This window comes from Adiantum capillus-veneris, chromosome 2, assembly GCF_014529385.1.
Source record: "Adiantum capillus-veneris isolate H3 chromosome 2, ASM1452938v2, whole genome shotgun sequence".
NCBI lineage: Eukaryota > Viridiplantae > Streptophyta > Polypodiopsida > Polypodiales > Pteridaceae > Adiantum > Adiantum capillus-veneris.
In genome coordinates this window covers 26178060-26193393 of record NC_140932.1, presented here as the reverse complement: position 1 = coordinate 26193393, position 15334 = coordinate 26178060, and the positions used below count along the sequence as shown (strand labels likewise).

The 15334-nt window shown below is 43.7% G+C and overlaps 1 protein-coding gene across 3 annotated transcripts in view; it reads right to left on the bottom strand.

The window, feature by feature from the left end:
* Positions 1 to 15334, bottom strand: part of LOC147462535 (PH, RCC1 and FYVE domains-containing protein 1-like) — a 109709-nt gene that overhangs the window by 61458 nt on the left and 32917 nt on the right. For 2 of the 3 annotated variants that reach the window (XM_086484283.1, XM_086484266.1), the window contains exon 2: positions 12172 to 12258. The exons of the other annotated variant lie outside the window; for it this stretch is intronic. In XM_086484283.1, the coding sequence (XP_086340409.1) occupies positions 12172 to 12258 (87 nt within the window). The remainder of the gene's footprint in view (positions 1 to 12171; positions 12259 to 15334) is intronic. 3 annotated transcript variants of the gene reach the window in all.

Here is a 15334-nt window from a genome sequence, read left to right as displayed (position 1 = left end):
TGCTACACCCTAAGCTCACTCCAGATGAAAAGGCAGAAAAAAGAATTTTAGGAGGATACATCACGTCGAAAGAGCAAAGCATTTAATCTAAAGGAAGGTCGATGTTATCATTGTCACATCAGGGTCACATAAAAAGAACATGTCCTAAGCTTGACTCTAATGAATCTAAAGAACCCACAGAACCCACTTCCTCTGTCAATGCAATAAATGAGAACACGAGTGTGACCCAACTTTCTCATGATCCTCCCATTGATGAGTCTCTCATTAAGTGTTATGGTCATGTGAAGGGTAAGCGTTTTGTCATATTGTTTGATCCAGGCAGTATGCATGATGTGATTAGTGACTCTCTTGTCGAAAGAGCCCGCTTGGAGGTTAGCAAGACATCTCCTTTCGAGGTGTCGGGCTTCGCTCCCGGTATGGACTCTCTCGTCACGTAAGAGTGCCTTGATGTTTTGTTCACTGTTCAACAAGAGTCCTTCCGCAAAAAATTTGTAGACTCTCCTCTCTCACGATGTGATATGCTTTTAGGCATTTGATGGTTTCGAGAGCATAACCCTCTCATTGATTGGGTAGCTAATACGTCACTTTCAATGCTAAAAGTGACTCTCCCATTGTCATTCATGGGGAGCAAGTTGTTCATTCTTCATCTCTCATTTCTAATGTGCAGGCGAAGATTGAAAAGAATCAAGAAAAGGAGACTCTCTCAGTTTTGTCTTCTCCAAAGCACGACACACATGATTTGCATGATAATGATAAGAGTGATGAATTGCATGATAAGGATAAGCATGATGATTTGCATGATCAAGATGTGATTATTCACGAGCATGATGATTTGCATGATCAAGATGTGATTATTCACGAGCATGATGATTTGCAGGACAATGATGTGATTGTTCACAAGGATGATGATTTAGTTGATACTTTTTCTAGTAAAGCTAACCTCATTGCAGATTCGATCAATCACGAAGAGCCGATCTTGGCTCTCAAGTCAAGGTCCAAAGAACCTCCACAGGAAATATTATGTGTTCGAATGATTAGTCAGCACGCATTTTTCGAGTGTTTCATTCGTGATGCTTTCCTGTATTTTAGTCACCATCATTATGTGATCCCTTTTCACAAGTGTGTCATATTGTACGATGAACACGATTCACTCGTGAATGAGCACGCATGTATGCGGATTACTCATGAAAAGATGATTTGTTTGCATTCAAGGAATTCACATTCCATGTCTCTTCCTTGGCATGACAGAGTATCCGAAAGAGCACAAGAAGGATTGAGCATCAAGCATTAGCATTTCCATCGTGATTTGCCACAGTTGATAAATTTAGATCAGAAAGTCAAGATTCAACCCCATTGTTTGCGTATGTTTGATGAACGGTTTGGCACTCCGTCTATATGTTCATCTACATTGCATGCATAGTCTTTAAAGAAGACTAGAATTTTTCCAGTCACTTTACATGGAATGGGCATGTTCATGTTTTTGTGTTGGAAGTAGTTTCAGGAATTTTCATTCTCGGAGATTCTTGAAGAAGGTAGACGCATGACTATAGACGAAGCATTGAAGGAGCCACAAATGTCGCTTTTGGTGCGGCCCAAAGAAGCAAGCGTTGTAGACCTTTATGAAGTTCAAGTATCGCACGACCCACACATCAAAGTGGGCCGACGAAGAGTCCTTCCCAGGATTCATCCAGACGCTATTGGCGATCTCTCTCGACGCCATACGGTTTGGTACTAGTACCTCACTTTGAAAAGGAGGGGATGTCATGTGCACATCTAATCCTATGTGTACGTGGATAAGCTACTTCATGACATGGGTTCGGTTCATTTAGCTTAGGAAGTGTTCTAGCACTTTTGTGAGTCAGTTCGCAGACCGTGCATGGCCAGGCACTTAGAGTAGATGCATATCCTCTAGTTGCACACCGCATGACCATCAGATTTCAATCAGAACCCATCAGGAGCATTTTTACAGTACATAAACCTATTTTAGCCATTTTTCACTTATTATTAATAAGTGACTTTTGTTGGGAAATTGGGTTGGGCAATTGAGGAGCACAGTCATGCTGACGAGGCGCAGGACTCACAGCATTCTAGTCAGTCCAGACGCAGAAGGGCAGAAAGGAAAGCACGCAAGGCTAAAAGTTCTCGGTCCAGGTAGGGGGACGAGGGCGCCAAAGGCAGTAAAGGAAGTCGCCCTACTTCCAGTAGACAAGCCAGGGAGGACATAGAAACTGAGACGGAGGCAAATATTAATTGGGATGCAGATACAGACAATTGTAAGAAAGCTCCAAAGAGGTGTCCAGACTCCAAGATGAGAAGAGGACAGACCAACGGTGATCGGCATGATTACACATCCTCGTTGAAAATCTCTTTTCCCGTGTTCAAAGGGAGCAAGAAGGATGATCCGGATGTTCACATCCAAGCCTTTGAGCAGTCTGCCGAGCTGAAAAATATTGATGAGGATGATTGGGGTGAATACTTTCTGCAAACGCTGAAGGAGGCAGAGATTCTAGAAAAACCAGTCACTGTTGAAAGCAGCAAATGGGCTCAACAGAGAGAGGTATGGAATGCCAAGGGTAAAGAAAAGGTGGTTGATGAATGGCAGGAGCAGAGAGAATTAGCGGCAAAAATCACAGAGGATTTAGCCAAGAAGCTGCCAGAGCAGCCAAAGAGTTTTGAAGCACGGGTCATTCAAAAGATACCAACCCAATCTACTAAGACAGATCAATCAAAGCTCGGCATGCCTGAGACCATGTTGGCTACAATACAAGGGTTGATTGAAGAGTTGAGAGCTGATAGAGGAACTGAAAGCACTAAAATGAAGGAATGGCATTGTGAAGATATTACCAGTTCTTCAAGCTCCGACAACAACTTTGATCATGAGAAAGAGGAAATTCATGTCAAAATCTGTGACAGAATCCAGAAACTCACTGTGGAGTTGGAAGACATTAGAAGAACTTTGCCTGAAGCAGCGAAATTCATCTGAGGGCTGAGACGGAGGCCAGGACCGTTGACTTGACGGCTGTCAGAGATGATGAAGTGCCGCTAATTCAAGTAGATTACAAAGTTCGGAAACAATGGGAACCACTTTCGAGTGTCATTCTAGATGGAGGAGCAAGAGTAAACATCATGGGAGGACATCTTCAGCAGAGGATGGGCATCACAAACCTGAAGCCAGCACCTTTCAAAGTGCGGATGGCAGATCATCGAGTAGTGCAAGCTACTGGTATGATGGAGAATATGCAGATACGAGTGGGCAAGGAGAAGTTCAAGGCCAGTTTTCTAGTTCTCGATGTGCAAGTAGCATATGGAATGCTACTAGGGTACCCATGGTTGCGAACGGCACAAGTTGTTCACGACTATGCTAATCAAACTCTGACTGTACAAGGGGCCAGTGGGGCAGGATCTAGATTCAGACAAACAACACTAGAAGCTGGAGAAAGGAGCTCAGACCTAAAGAACTATGGCAGAAGTATAAGGTCAAGAAGATTAAAAGGATGTTAGCAGCTCTAAATATTTTTTCCTTAGCACAAATTGATCTCACTGCAGTTCTACTGAACAAGGTGCAGGCTGACAAACAGAAGAAGCAGTTTCCAGGCCAGTTTACTGAACTCAATTCAGGAGAACGTTCAGTTCAGTTAACTGGAAGGCCGGAAGAATCAATTGGATCCAGCACGCCAAATGAGCCAGCACAATTTGGGAAGGACACGGTAAATCAGAATAGTGATTTGGAACTCAAAGGGCCGTCTTGGGATTACACCGAAAAGCCAGCCAAGAGAAAAGGCGGCGGGCCTAACTGGTTACTCCCAGATGACCAAGAGATCGAGAAATGGAATCTAGGCTCTGAAGACAACCCTAGAATGATCAAAGTTAACAAGCATCTTAACCCTACAATGAAGGAAAAAGCACGCAGAATGTTCCAGCATTACAAAGATGTCTTTGCCTGGGAACACACTGATCTGAAAGGGGTGGATCCAGAGGTCTGCAAGCACAGGATACCACTGAAGCCAGATGCCAGGCTAGTGAGACTGTAGCGGTACCCAATGAATCCCAATTATGCTAAGAAGCTGAAGGAAGAGATTGACAACCTTCTCAAAGCTGGGTTCATCACTGAAGTGGCCAATAGTGATTGGTTGTTTCCTTTTGTAGTTGTTCCCAAGAAGAATGGGAAGTTGAGAGTATGTGTAGATTATAGGCAACTCGACGCTCAAACCATCAAGGATCCATTCTCATTACCCTTCACTGATATGTTGCTTGATGAGATTGCAGGGTATGAGATGTACAGTTTTATGGATGGATATAGTGGCTACAACCAATTACAAATTGCTCCTGAGGATCGGGGAAAGACCACTTTCATTACAGAGTGGGGAGCGTTTATGTATCTGATAATGCCATTTGGCCTATGCAATACACCAGCCACTTTCCAGCGATGCATGATGGAGATATTCAATGAGTTTCTTCATCGGTTCCTCGCATTATTCATGGACGATTTCACTGTATATTCAGCCGAGAAACAACATTTACTATTTCTGGAAATGGTTTTTAAGCGCTGTCAGGAGAAGCGGATTTGTCTGAATCCATTCAAATCTGTTTTCTTAGTCTGGAAAGGACAGCTAATGGGACATGTGGTATCCCGCAATGGAATAGAATTGGCCAACGACAAGATCCAGTGCGTTAAGCAGGCCAAAGCGCCCAGGAATGCATCTGAGTTAAGTTCTTTCTTGGGATATATTAACTTTTACAGAAGATTTGTGCATAAATTTGCCTCCCAAGCTTTACCACTGTATGAGCTCACAAAGAAAACCAGCAAGCTCAATTGGACTACTGAGTGTGAGGAAAGTTTCCACAACTTAAAAAGTGTCATTATCAGTAAACCAGTCCTTCGCCAACCAAATTGGGATGTTATCTTCCATGTACATGTGGATGCTTCGGGGTTGGCGATGGGGGCGATACTAGCCCAGCCAGATGGAAGGACTGACTATCCTGTCTACTTTGCCAGTCGCAGATTCACCCAGGCTAAACAGGGTTATACAACCACTGAACAAGAAGCTCTAGGGATGGTTTTCAATGCTACGAAATTCAGGCATTATTTGCTAGGCAAATTGTTTCGTTTCTATGTGGATCATCAGGCCCAATTATTCTTGATTAATAAAGTCATTATTCAAGGCAGGCTAATACGGTGGATGATGTTCCTTATGGAATTTGAATTCCGAATTTTCCATAAACCTGGCAAGAACCACTGTGGCGCTGATTTCCTCTCTAGGAGTACGGAGGACTGTTCTGAAGCGTCTTTAAGAGACGAACCAGTGGATCCTGAATTATTTCAGCTGGAAGCGGTAGAATCAATCGATCCTGAATTATATGAAGTATATCAGTTTCTTTCTCAGGGTGCTTTCCCAGATGACTGGAAGCAATACCAGAAGAAGGCTCTAGTTATCAAAAGCTTAAAGTTTACCATCATTGGGGGCTCACTCTATAGATTAGGTGTCGATGGGATTCTTCGCCGATGTGTGTCTATGGAGGGGAGAATGCAAGTTATCTCAGAGGCGCATAATGAAGAATCTGGTGGACACTTTTCTACTGATATTACTTACAAGAAGATTCTACGGGCTGGTTTATGATGGCAAACCTTGATATCCGATGTCAAAAGTTTTTGCAAAACCTGTGACATATGTCGAAGAATGGGTAGAGCCACAGCTGCAGACATGACTCCCTTAACACCAGTTTAGCCACTGGGTGTTTTTATGAAATGGGGTCTGGATTTCATGGGACCATTCAAGAAGGTTACCCCCAGGAAAAATAGGTATATAGTGATGGCTACCTGCTATGTAACCAACTGGGTAGAAGATAAGGCTCTTTCGGACAACACAGCCAAATCCACTGCAAGATTTTTATTTGAGAATATTGTCTGCCGCTATGACTGTCCTGTGGAGATTGTGTCGGACCAAGGGACACACTTCATCAATGACACTATGGAGATCCTTATGGATATGCTTTCAGTAAAGCATCGAAAATCCACACCTTATTATCCTAGATGCAATGGACAGGCTGAAAGCAATAACAAGACCATTAAGACTATTCTCACTAAGATTGTGCAAAAAAAGCCAGACCAGTGGGATTTGAAGCTTCAGACTTCTTTATGGGCATCCTCAGGACAACTTATAAGGTCACTACAGGATTAACATCATTCAGAATGGTATATGGCACTGAAGCTATTATCCCTATGAAATTTGTTATTCCAAGTCTCAGAATGGTTGTAGAATATGGTTAGATTTTAGTCACAATCTTAAGAAGCGACTGGAGAAGCTTACCCATTTAGATGAACTGAGACAACGGGCTATGCTGGAACAAGAGATTGTTCAACAAAGAAGGAAACACTGGCATGACCGAAGGATTAAGGTCCGGGAGTTTCAGAAAGGGGATCCGGTACTCCTATATCAGTCCAAATTGGGTCCTAAGAAGCCGAATCTAAAGATAGCCTGGGCAGAACCGTTCGAAGTGGATTGGGCTTTCTCCAACGGCACGGTAAGATTGAAAGACCTATCTGGATTACTACTGCCAGGGGTGTATAATGGAGCTAAAATCAAGCTCTACTATTCAGAAGCCAGAGAGCCTTGCCAGGAACAGGATACTGAGGATCTAGGTGCTGAAGACCAAGAAATTCCAGAATCGGCTATCTTGGGACTTTTTTATGTGCAGCCAGTTCTAGAACCAGTTCCAGAGCCAGTTTCAGACCAGTACCAACACGACCAAGCCAGGCTTATACCAGGACCAGAAAAGCGGGGACAAAGTTATCAGTTTTTAGGGGACCAACGGCCAAATGGAATATCAATGATAATCATTTCAAAGACGGGCGAAATTCTTGTCCAATGCATGTCTTCCATGTCATTTGCGATGCACAGAAGTCTAGGAACGATAAGTGGTGGAGCTTTTATGGCACGAACGCGTATAACAGTAAGACGAGTAGGCGTTTTTCCTCGCAAATCTCCTGCGCGACACTTATCTTTTGTTGTCCACTCACCATCACTGAGCTCTGAAGTTTCTTCACTGCAACCGCAAACCTCGTCCTCTAAGGACACCGTGGATTGTCATCTGTCTTTGCCAGCCACACCTGGATACGGTTTCGAAGAATCAAGTCATCTTCTTCTCCTGCTTCATCATCTTCACGGTTCATCATCTTCACGTTGCATGGGTAGGAAGAAACTGTCAGAGAAGATGCAGGAGACTATCGACGAAACCCAAGCCCTTATTACTGCTACAAAGGCAACTCTTCCACTCATCCCGCACAACAAAATTCAACGCTATGTGTTTATTGAGCAAGCTAAGGCTCTACTCCAACTGTGGGATTTGCATGCGGTTTTGCAAGCCACGAGGATTGAGTTTGACATAGCCATTGTAAGGTAAGTCCTGGACTCTTTTAATGCTAAAGATGACAGTGCTGTGGTTTATGGCAAGAAGGTGTCTGTCACACCAGAAAGTATTGCTTTTGCATTCCGCATGCCAAACGGGCCCAAGCCATCTGTGGCAACTACAGAGCAAATTAGTGCAGCTCTGAAGGAAGATATGCTGCCAAGAGAAAAAGGAAAGCCAATGCGCAAGGGATTCCAGTAGTAGCAGGACTGGAAGCTCCCGCTACCTACCGATTTGTGGTTGAAGCTATGAGCCTGAAGAATAATCCGACATATGTGTCAAGAGACTTTTTGCTATGCTTTTAGCAAAAAGACTTGATTCCAAAGTCTCTATTAACCTCTGCCAGATATTGTCGCATAATATGCTTCAGCAAACTGCCAAGCTGAAATCTCAAAGTGTATTCAAAGCTTGGTATGTTTGGCAGTTTCTGTACTCGGCAACCTCTCCAAACGCCCATGATCAAGTGAGAATGGCTTGGAGCCACAAGCTGTTCCCAGTATCCAGGAATATAAACTTGTCATCGCATGAAGAGCCATAAAGCCAGTCAACCTCCACTCGACAGAAAAGAAAGGCTATACCAGATGAAGCTGGCAGTTCAAAGAAGCCAAGGACGACACTGACTAAAAGCACTGCTCTCCTGAAGCAGTTGGAAAGTCAAATCAAAACAGTGTCTACTGAAAGGATTCCAGTTAGCCAGACTGAACAACATACTGACCAAACCACTGGTGGAATCAACGGGTCAGCAGGCCAGATTTCAGTAACCACCAGTACTGGACAAGATCGGTCAAAAAGGGCCAATCCTGCGCACTCAGCAGACCAGATTGATAAGGGCAAAGGCCCAGCTTCTCCAAATCCACTTGGCAGAGTTTCCATTCCATACAATGAAGAAGCCCTGCACTTGAGAAAGAAAGACAGGTTACAACAGCTGCAGACTCATCCGCTCAAGGGACGTCTCCTATTGCAAAAATCTGATTATACTGCATTACCTTATCTGACTCCTGTCACAGTCTATGAGCCGACTGACTCTGACCCAGCAACAGTTAATGATGGCTATTCAGTACTCATTCAGTCATCATGGAATACTATTGTCAATTGCATGGGACAAATGCTGGATGCTGCAGGGTCAGAAGATGAGTTGAATAAAGTAAAACTGAACTAAAGAAAGCTGAGGAGCAGATTGAAAAGCTAGAGCAAGGGAGAGCAGCCCAGAACCTGCACCACAGTATCCTTGAGGCTCAGACAGATAGGACTATTCAGCACTTACAAAGTAAGTTAGCCAAGGTAGAGTCTAAGATGCAGACCATGCGGGAAGAAAAGGCAGAAGCTGAACGAGCTGCTGATCGGTTCGAAACCATGCTAAGAATGAAACGAGTTGAGTTCAACTCTTTACTGATCCGCCACAATGCTCTAAAGGCCACATTAAAAGAAAGATATATCTATAATAATCTGGCCGAGATCTTGAATCCAGCAGGCAATGCTGTTTTCAACATAGATAACTTGAAGTCTCTTATGGAGACGATGCAGAGTGATTTGCAGGATAAAATTTCTGAATATAACAGTGCTCTGACAAATCAAGCTATCCTTGATTACATTGAACAGCAGAACACCATTGAAGAAGACGAGGATAAGGAGGAAGAAGAAGAGAAGGAGGATGAACCAGATGAAGGACATAATGATGATGATGATGATGCCTCTCCTCCATCTCTACCTTCAGAACCTGGTACTGGTGGTACAAGGCCAACTGGAGGAAATCAGTCTCACAGGCGGACCAGCCAGACCAGCATGAAGGGCAGCGGTCGAGTAATCAACAACTAGGAGAGCAACAACCCAGCAACGCTGGGAATCCACCGGCACACCAGTCACAACACAATCGAGATGTTAAAGGGAAAGGCAAAGCCGTGACTGAGGGACCAGCAGGTGATGAGCAACATTCATTACAACTCATCACACTGAACAAGAGATTGAGACATCAGCAGGCTCCTATAACCAGGCGGTATCTGGAGGATGATGATCTTATCTCTGATCTGAAGCGCTTTCAGCGACTGTATGTCGGCGCCAGGGAAATGGTTAAGCATTGGAAATCAGCTGCTTTCCATGATCAAGAGGCCTGCCAATTGCCTGCGCATCCCAGTACAATACAACTATTAGAAAGGGTGCCTGAACGGATACTAACTGGTGAAGAGAGAATAACCAATCCACAACGGCAACGGCAGTCTACTGCAAATTGTCGCTCTCTGGCCATGGAATTAGAGCTTTTGTTGGGGAACAAGCCAACATATAAATGCATGAAGGATGTCAAGAATCAATTAAAAGAGGTCTTAGTGCAAATGCAGATTGCTAGGGGAGTTCTGGATCAAAGGGTGCGAACTATTCTTGAAGACCAGACTGCCACTAGCAAGGGACCTCAAACTCGAATATCAATGGGAGAACAGACAACTGCTCTCCGACGACTGTTTCAACTGGTTAAAGTAACCAAAAAATGATGCAGCAAGAGAACCAGGCTGTCCTTAACTTCTTGGAATTTGTGTATGATTCCCCAGTTCTCTCGTATGCTTTACCAGCAAGAGAGGCAGAGTTGCCAAGATTTTTTCCAGCACTCTACCCTCAACATCTAGAACCAGTCGATCGGCTCACATATTTCAAGATTACTGATGATCTTCAGGATTGGTTTGAGCGATCGATCGTGGAATGGAAAACCTGGCAAACACTATTCAACGACGCTCTCTAAGTGAATGATCTCCACGAGCTGAGAGATGAGGTGCAGAGGATAAAACTGTGTATGGGCCAATGGAAAATTCAGCTCAGAGGCCTCACTAAGATCACCGACCAACAATTGCAACTCACTGTTGAGTCCTCTAAAGTGCCTGAAAAGGACATTACGGCTAGACCAGGCCTAGGACCACAATACAGAGAGATGGCTGACATTCTTTTTGAAGCTCGGATCAAAGCCAATTAGCCTCTTCCAGAAGGATGGATCCATACAGCCTCGCATTGTCACAAACTGGCCAAAACTTGGCTCACCAAAGGCAAACGCACGCTCTATAATCCCGACACCAAAACTTATCATTCTCTCACGCCTTATGAAATCGAAATGTCCACAGAAAGGCGGGATCAGCTTGAGCAGGAGGCCATTTACAGGCTCATTCAGAAGGAGAATGCTGGCATTGGGACTTCTCAAGCGCCATCCAGGCCAAAGCGTAAACGGAAGCGGGTTCAGTGGAAGGATATTGGGTAGTTCCATCTCAGAATTCGATCAAATATTTTTTTTCAGTCCGACTTGGTGTCTTTTGGCTGGATGCCCTTTGGAACTACAACTATAGGGGTGTCAAGCACTCAACGAGCAAAATTCCAGAAGAATCAGACGGTCGATTTTTTTTCTTAGAAATTTTGGAATCTTGCCAAAATTCAAGAAAGGAGAGAAGGATGTAGATGGTGGAGACAGTGTCACTAGGTGGGAACCGGCTCTTGTGAGACGAACAGAGGATCAGTCAGTAATTACCACGGCAGTACCACACTAACTCCCAAGGCATATAAATAAGACCCATTACATTGTAATCGGGTTGGCATTTGTCGATTGTACTTCTATTTAGCTTTTGATTCATAATCCTTAGTTCCCGAGCTGTTCTTCAGATACATCATCTTTATCTGTAATCTTTGATCTGTAATCCTAAATACAGCACTGCAGTGTACTTCAGCCATACATACTTTGTTCTCATTCTCTCTGAAGCTGAACATCATTCTCAGTACTTCAGTCTGTTTCTCATTTCAGTAGATGTATTCCAGTTCAGTTTCTATCTCCTTTTCCAGTTCTACTGCTTGAACTAACACATCACCAGTAGCTATAAACTTCTAACACTGGAATCAGCTATCTAAAGAGATCAGCTCCAATTCCACTACACATGGTTGGAAAATCCCGACATGAGAAAACTACCTCACTCTGGCGAAGTACAACCACACAACAACCCTCACTCCCTATCACCTGTCCTGGATATACTCGGACCGACTAGACAAGTCTAAAGAGACGCCATAACTCTAACAGGATGCTTCTTCTACACAAGTGAGAATTGAGTAGGGAGACACCTTAGTATTAAGATTTTGCAATCATTGGGTCTCCCTATTCTTCTTGGATGACATTTTGGGCTCTTGCCTTGCCCTCTCTATGCGGTGTGGTGCCAGAATAGCTTCCTCTTTGTGGGAATTCATGCTCAGTTGTATATGGGCTTTGATTTTGACCATGTTCACAAACTTTTCTGAAGAGACTTTTTGAGGCTTTAAAGTGCCCAATTTGGAGTTGTGATTTTAGAGATATGGTCATTTCCCACAATGCGCGATATGGCAACCTATAGACAGTTCTATGTAGAGAGAGTTGCGGAAGCTTGTATGTATTGGGGAAGATGCATGCTTGGAAGAAGCTGAACTTTCAAGGGAAAGCTTTTGTTTACAAGTGCATTGGTTGGCAAGAGCCATAAAATCGTGCCTAAACACGTTTCTTTCCCCTTCATATGTGGTCCCTTGGGATGAGCTAGTGAACTCCCAGCGGGTTATTCTTATTTGAGTTGTGGATTTTGTAAGGAGATTTGTGGAGCTTTGGGTGTTTTGGATTTGACAATTTGACGCTTTTTAGGTAACATTTGCTATTGACATGCACCAATTGTTTGTTTGTCCAACAACGTTAATAAAGCTTTTTTTCTTTCTTTCTCTCACACACACACAAAATCACATACATTGTGAATCAAAATGACAATGTTTGGATTATTTACTTACGCTAGAAAGCCTAAATGGACAAAACCTTGGCTTGCCTTTGCGTCCGTACTTCAACAGATGTGCACCCTTTTTCAAAGCAACTATTGCCTACAAAAACAAGACAATTCAGCAAAGTAAGTCTCTTGCTGACAATTTACAGATCATCCCAATGTGCCTCCCAAAACTACAACCTACTACAAATATGTTCAAAGAAAATGTCGAGCACATTCAACCAATTACCACAAGCAAAATCACTAAGCGATCCACATGCATTATAAGTACAACATAAGGAAACAATAATTTTTCTAACAAGCTATCTAAAGTTGGTCACTTTGATTTACTTACAATTTTACAACTAGGAACAAAGGCAATTTAACCTTGCCAAAAACTTGCAAACTTTCTTGACTCTTAAAGACTTTTCACTTTATGAGCTTTGTTAGCAACGTTTGCTCTCCTTGAGATGTTTCAAGGATAGCAACATTATTTCTAGGATTACAATCAGGCAAAAATTATGGGACAACAACTTACAAGTACCAACAAGAACTTTGGCAGAAAGATTGTAATAGAATTGGACACTCCAAGCCGAAGATCTAGTGCAGCACACACGAGAAAATTGAAAGAACTAAACAAAATTGAGAGAGGGATGACACTGCATGGAGAAGTTTTGCACCCAAAGGTGTTGGCCCGAAGACTGGTGCCCCTTCTCGATATTTCTTTATTATTATGCTTCAAAAGATACAATGTCTGAGGGTCCTGTTCTCTCCGCAGTGCTCCCAAGATAATCTGCAGAAGAGAGGCCCAAGCAATTCTTTTATAGGCCCTTGGCCAAAAGCAGTACATGAAAAGCATCAAGTCTAAAAGCATCTTGCCCCAAAAGCTGACGCACAAGGCTGCCAACGCATTTTATGGAAATCCATACAACTGGCACATCATCAATGTAAAACGCACACGTCCGTACAACCTACCACATCATCAACGTAAAATACGGACGTTCGTAAAGCTGCCACATCAACACCTTTTTACGTAAGATTTGAGTGTATAGGTGGTCCTGCTTTATTTTAAAGCCTTGTGTCACTAAGGCCCCATCCACGTCATCACTTTATGACATAACCCCCCTCTTGAAAGAATTGTAATCACCCTCGATTACGCTTACAAAACAAACATAGGACAAAAACTAGTTTAGCAAACACTTACTCTTACCGATGTACTAGACCACACATCCAGCACTTGCACAAAGACAACAGTCACGTGACATTCATATCACATTCACATCACATCACTATCCCCGTCAAGATCTTAGATGAGAATCATGATCATCGTAACTTAACTAGCAATCACACCCAAACTGCAAGAAAATAATTCTAAATGAATTGTTGGATTTATAAGTGACAGGGTTTTCTCGCTCGGAACAACAAGGAAAAATAATTCTAAATGAATTATTGGAATTAAGTGAGCGTTTTTCTCACTGGAGACATCCGAGTACAGAGTATTCCTAGTGCGTCATTCAAAGTAATGACAGGAGCACTGAGAACGGGAATATTTGTAAGGCCACCAGGAACGGCTACTTCTGATGCGTCACATCGGATGGGTGACAGGGAGCATCGGGAAGAAGTATCCGACCATCCGGAAACGGACATCTTTGATGCGTCATAGGATGGGTGACATAGAGCATCGTGAAGGAGATTGTACCGTAAGTTCGGTAGGAAGTGACGAGGTGATGGGTATTCCTGATGCGTCACAAGGTGGTGACGAGTGCATCGGAAAGGGGATATCCATAGTCAGGAGGAAATTTTGAACTGTGTTAGAATTGTGCACAAGGAAAAGCAAGCAGTTGAATGAAGATGGGTTCAGAAAAAAAAAGATGATTTCTGAGAAAATTGGATTGCTTTTCGGGAAAGCAGATGCTTTCCCACGAGGAAGTCTATGTCTGCATTGCAACTGTGTACGTGATTGCATCCAGGGACGCCTGGGAAGTGCTGTGAAAGCATTGTTTTTAACTTATAAGGTTTTATTGAGTTTTTGGGCAGATTCAGAATAATTTAAAATACGCGGGCCGCCCACTTAATAAGTGGGCAGCCATCTGATAAATAAGGCAACAGATCAGCCAACGTTTTCTCTCTCTTTTTCTGGCAGAACAGTGCAACAAAAAAAAACGGCCGCGAGCTCTACGCGAGCAGCTTGCGCTCAGCTATTCGTGCCCGTGGCCAGGAGCTATAAAAGCATCACATGCCCTCACTCAGAGCGAAGACCAATCTTTGCAAGGAGGACATGCTGCTGCAGATTTCAGTCGTAAAGAAGACGTTGCCGGTGATGCCCATGGCTGCCCCAAGTGTACCCGATGTCGCCAAGACGCTGGCCAACGTGCTAGTTCTCTCGCGAAGAAGTGACTACAGAGCGTGTTTCGATCGCGACAAGTTGCTGTTTTTCTCTGTTTTCAGCCCATAAACGTCGAGGCTGATTTTCGAGAAGGAACCCGAGAACACACCTCTTTTGTGTGTAGGATTCGAAGAGAGGATTTTCTATGTAGAGATCTCTTCCGGGGAATTGCTTTTCGAGAACCGAGTTGCGTTTCGAGCGTCGAGACTTTGAAGGTAACGATTTTCATGTTATGATCTCTAAGTATTTGTTTGCAGGTGTACTTCCTCTTAGGGAGGGAGTAGGAGCAAAGGAAGGCATGAGCCTCTGCAGGAGAAAGCGCTCTGAGGAACTAGAGCCAGATCAGCCCAAGGGTTTCGTACCCAAGTTTGGGAAGTAGAACCACGGATCGGAGAGAGGTAGTCTCTCGAGTTGTGATCCGGAAGTTGGGATTCCCAAGTAAGGACTTCGTGTTCGGAAAACCAGAGTTGTTCTACGGGAAGAGGACTCTGGAAACAGAGTGGGAAAAGAGAGTTGCAAGGATGCCATGCCTTGAGTATGGAAGGTGAGAGCCAGAGGTGAGAACCTTAGTTCTCAAGGATTTGGAATAAGGAACGGAGGTTCCTTGGAATAGGGTTTTGCCCTAGGAATCAGAAGCTGAGGCTTCCACGAACCATCAAGTCTTATTCTGGAACGAACGTGGTAATACGTTCGGTTCAAGTGCTTGTATAGACTTCTCCTCATTAATAAAGATACTATTAGGGGGGGGGGGGGGGGGGGGGGAGCGGGGGCAGCCCATCTTTTGGTCCCCAGTACTGTGTCGATCTTC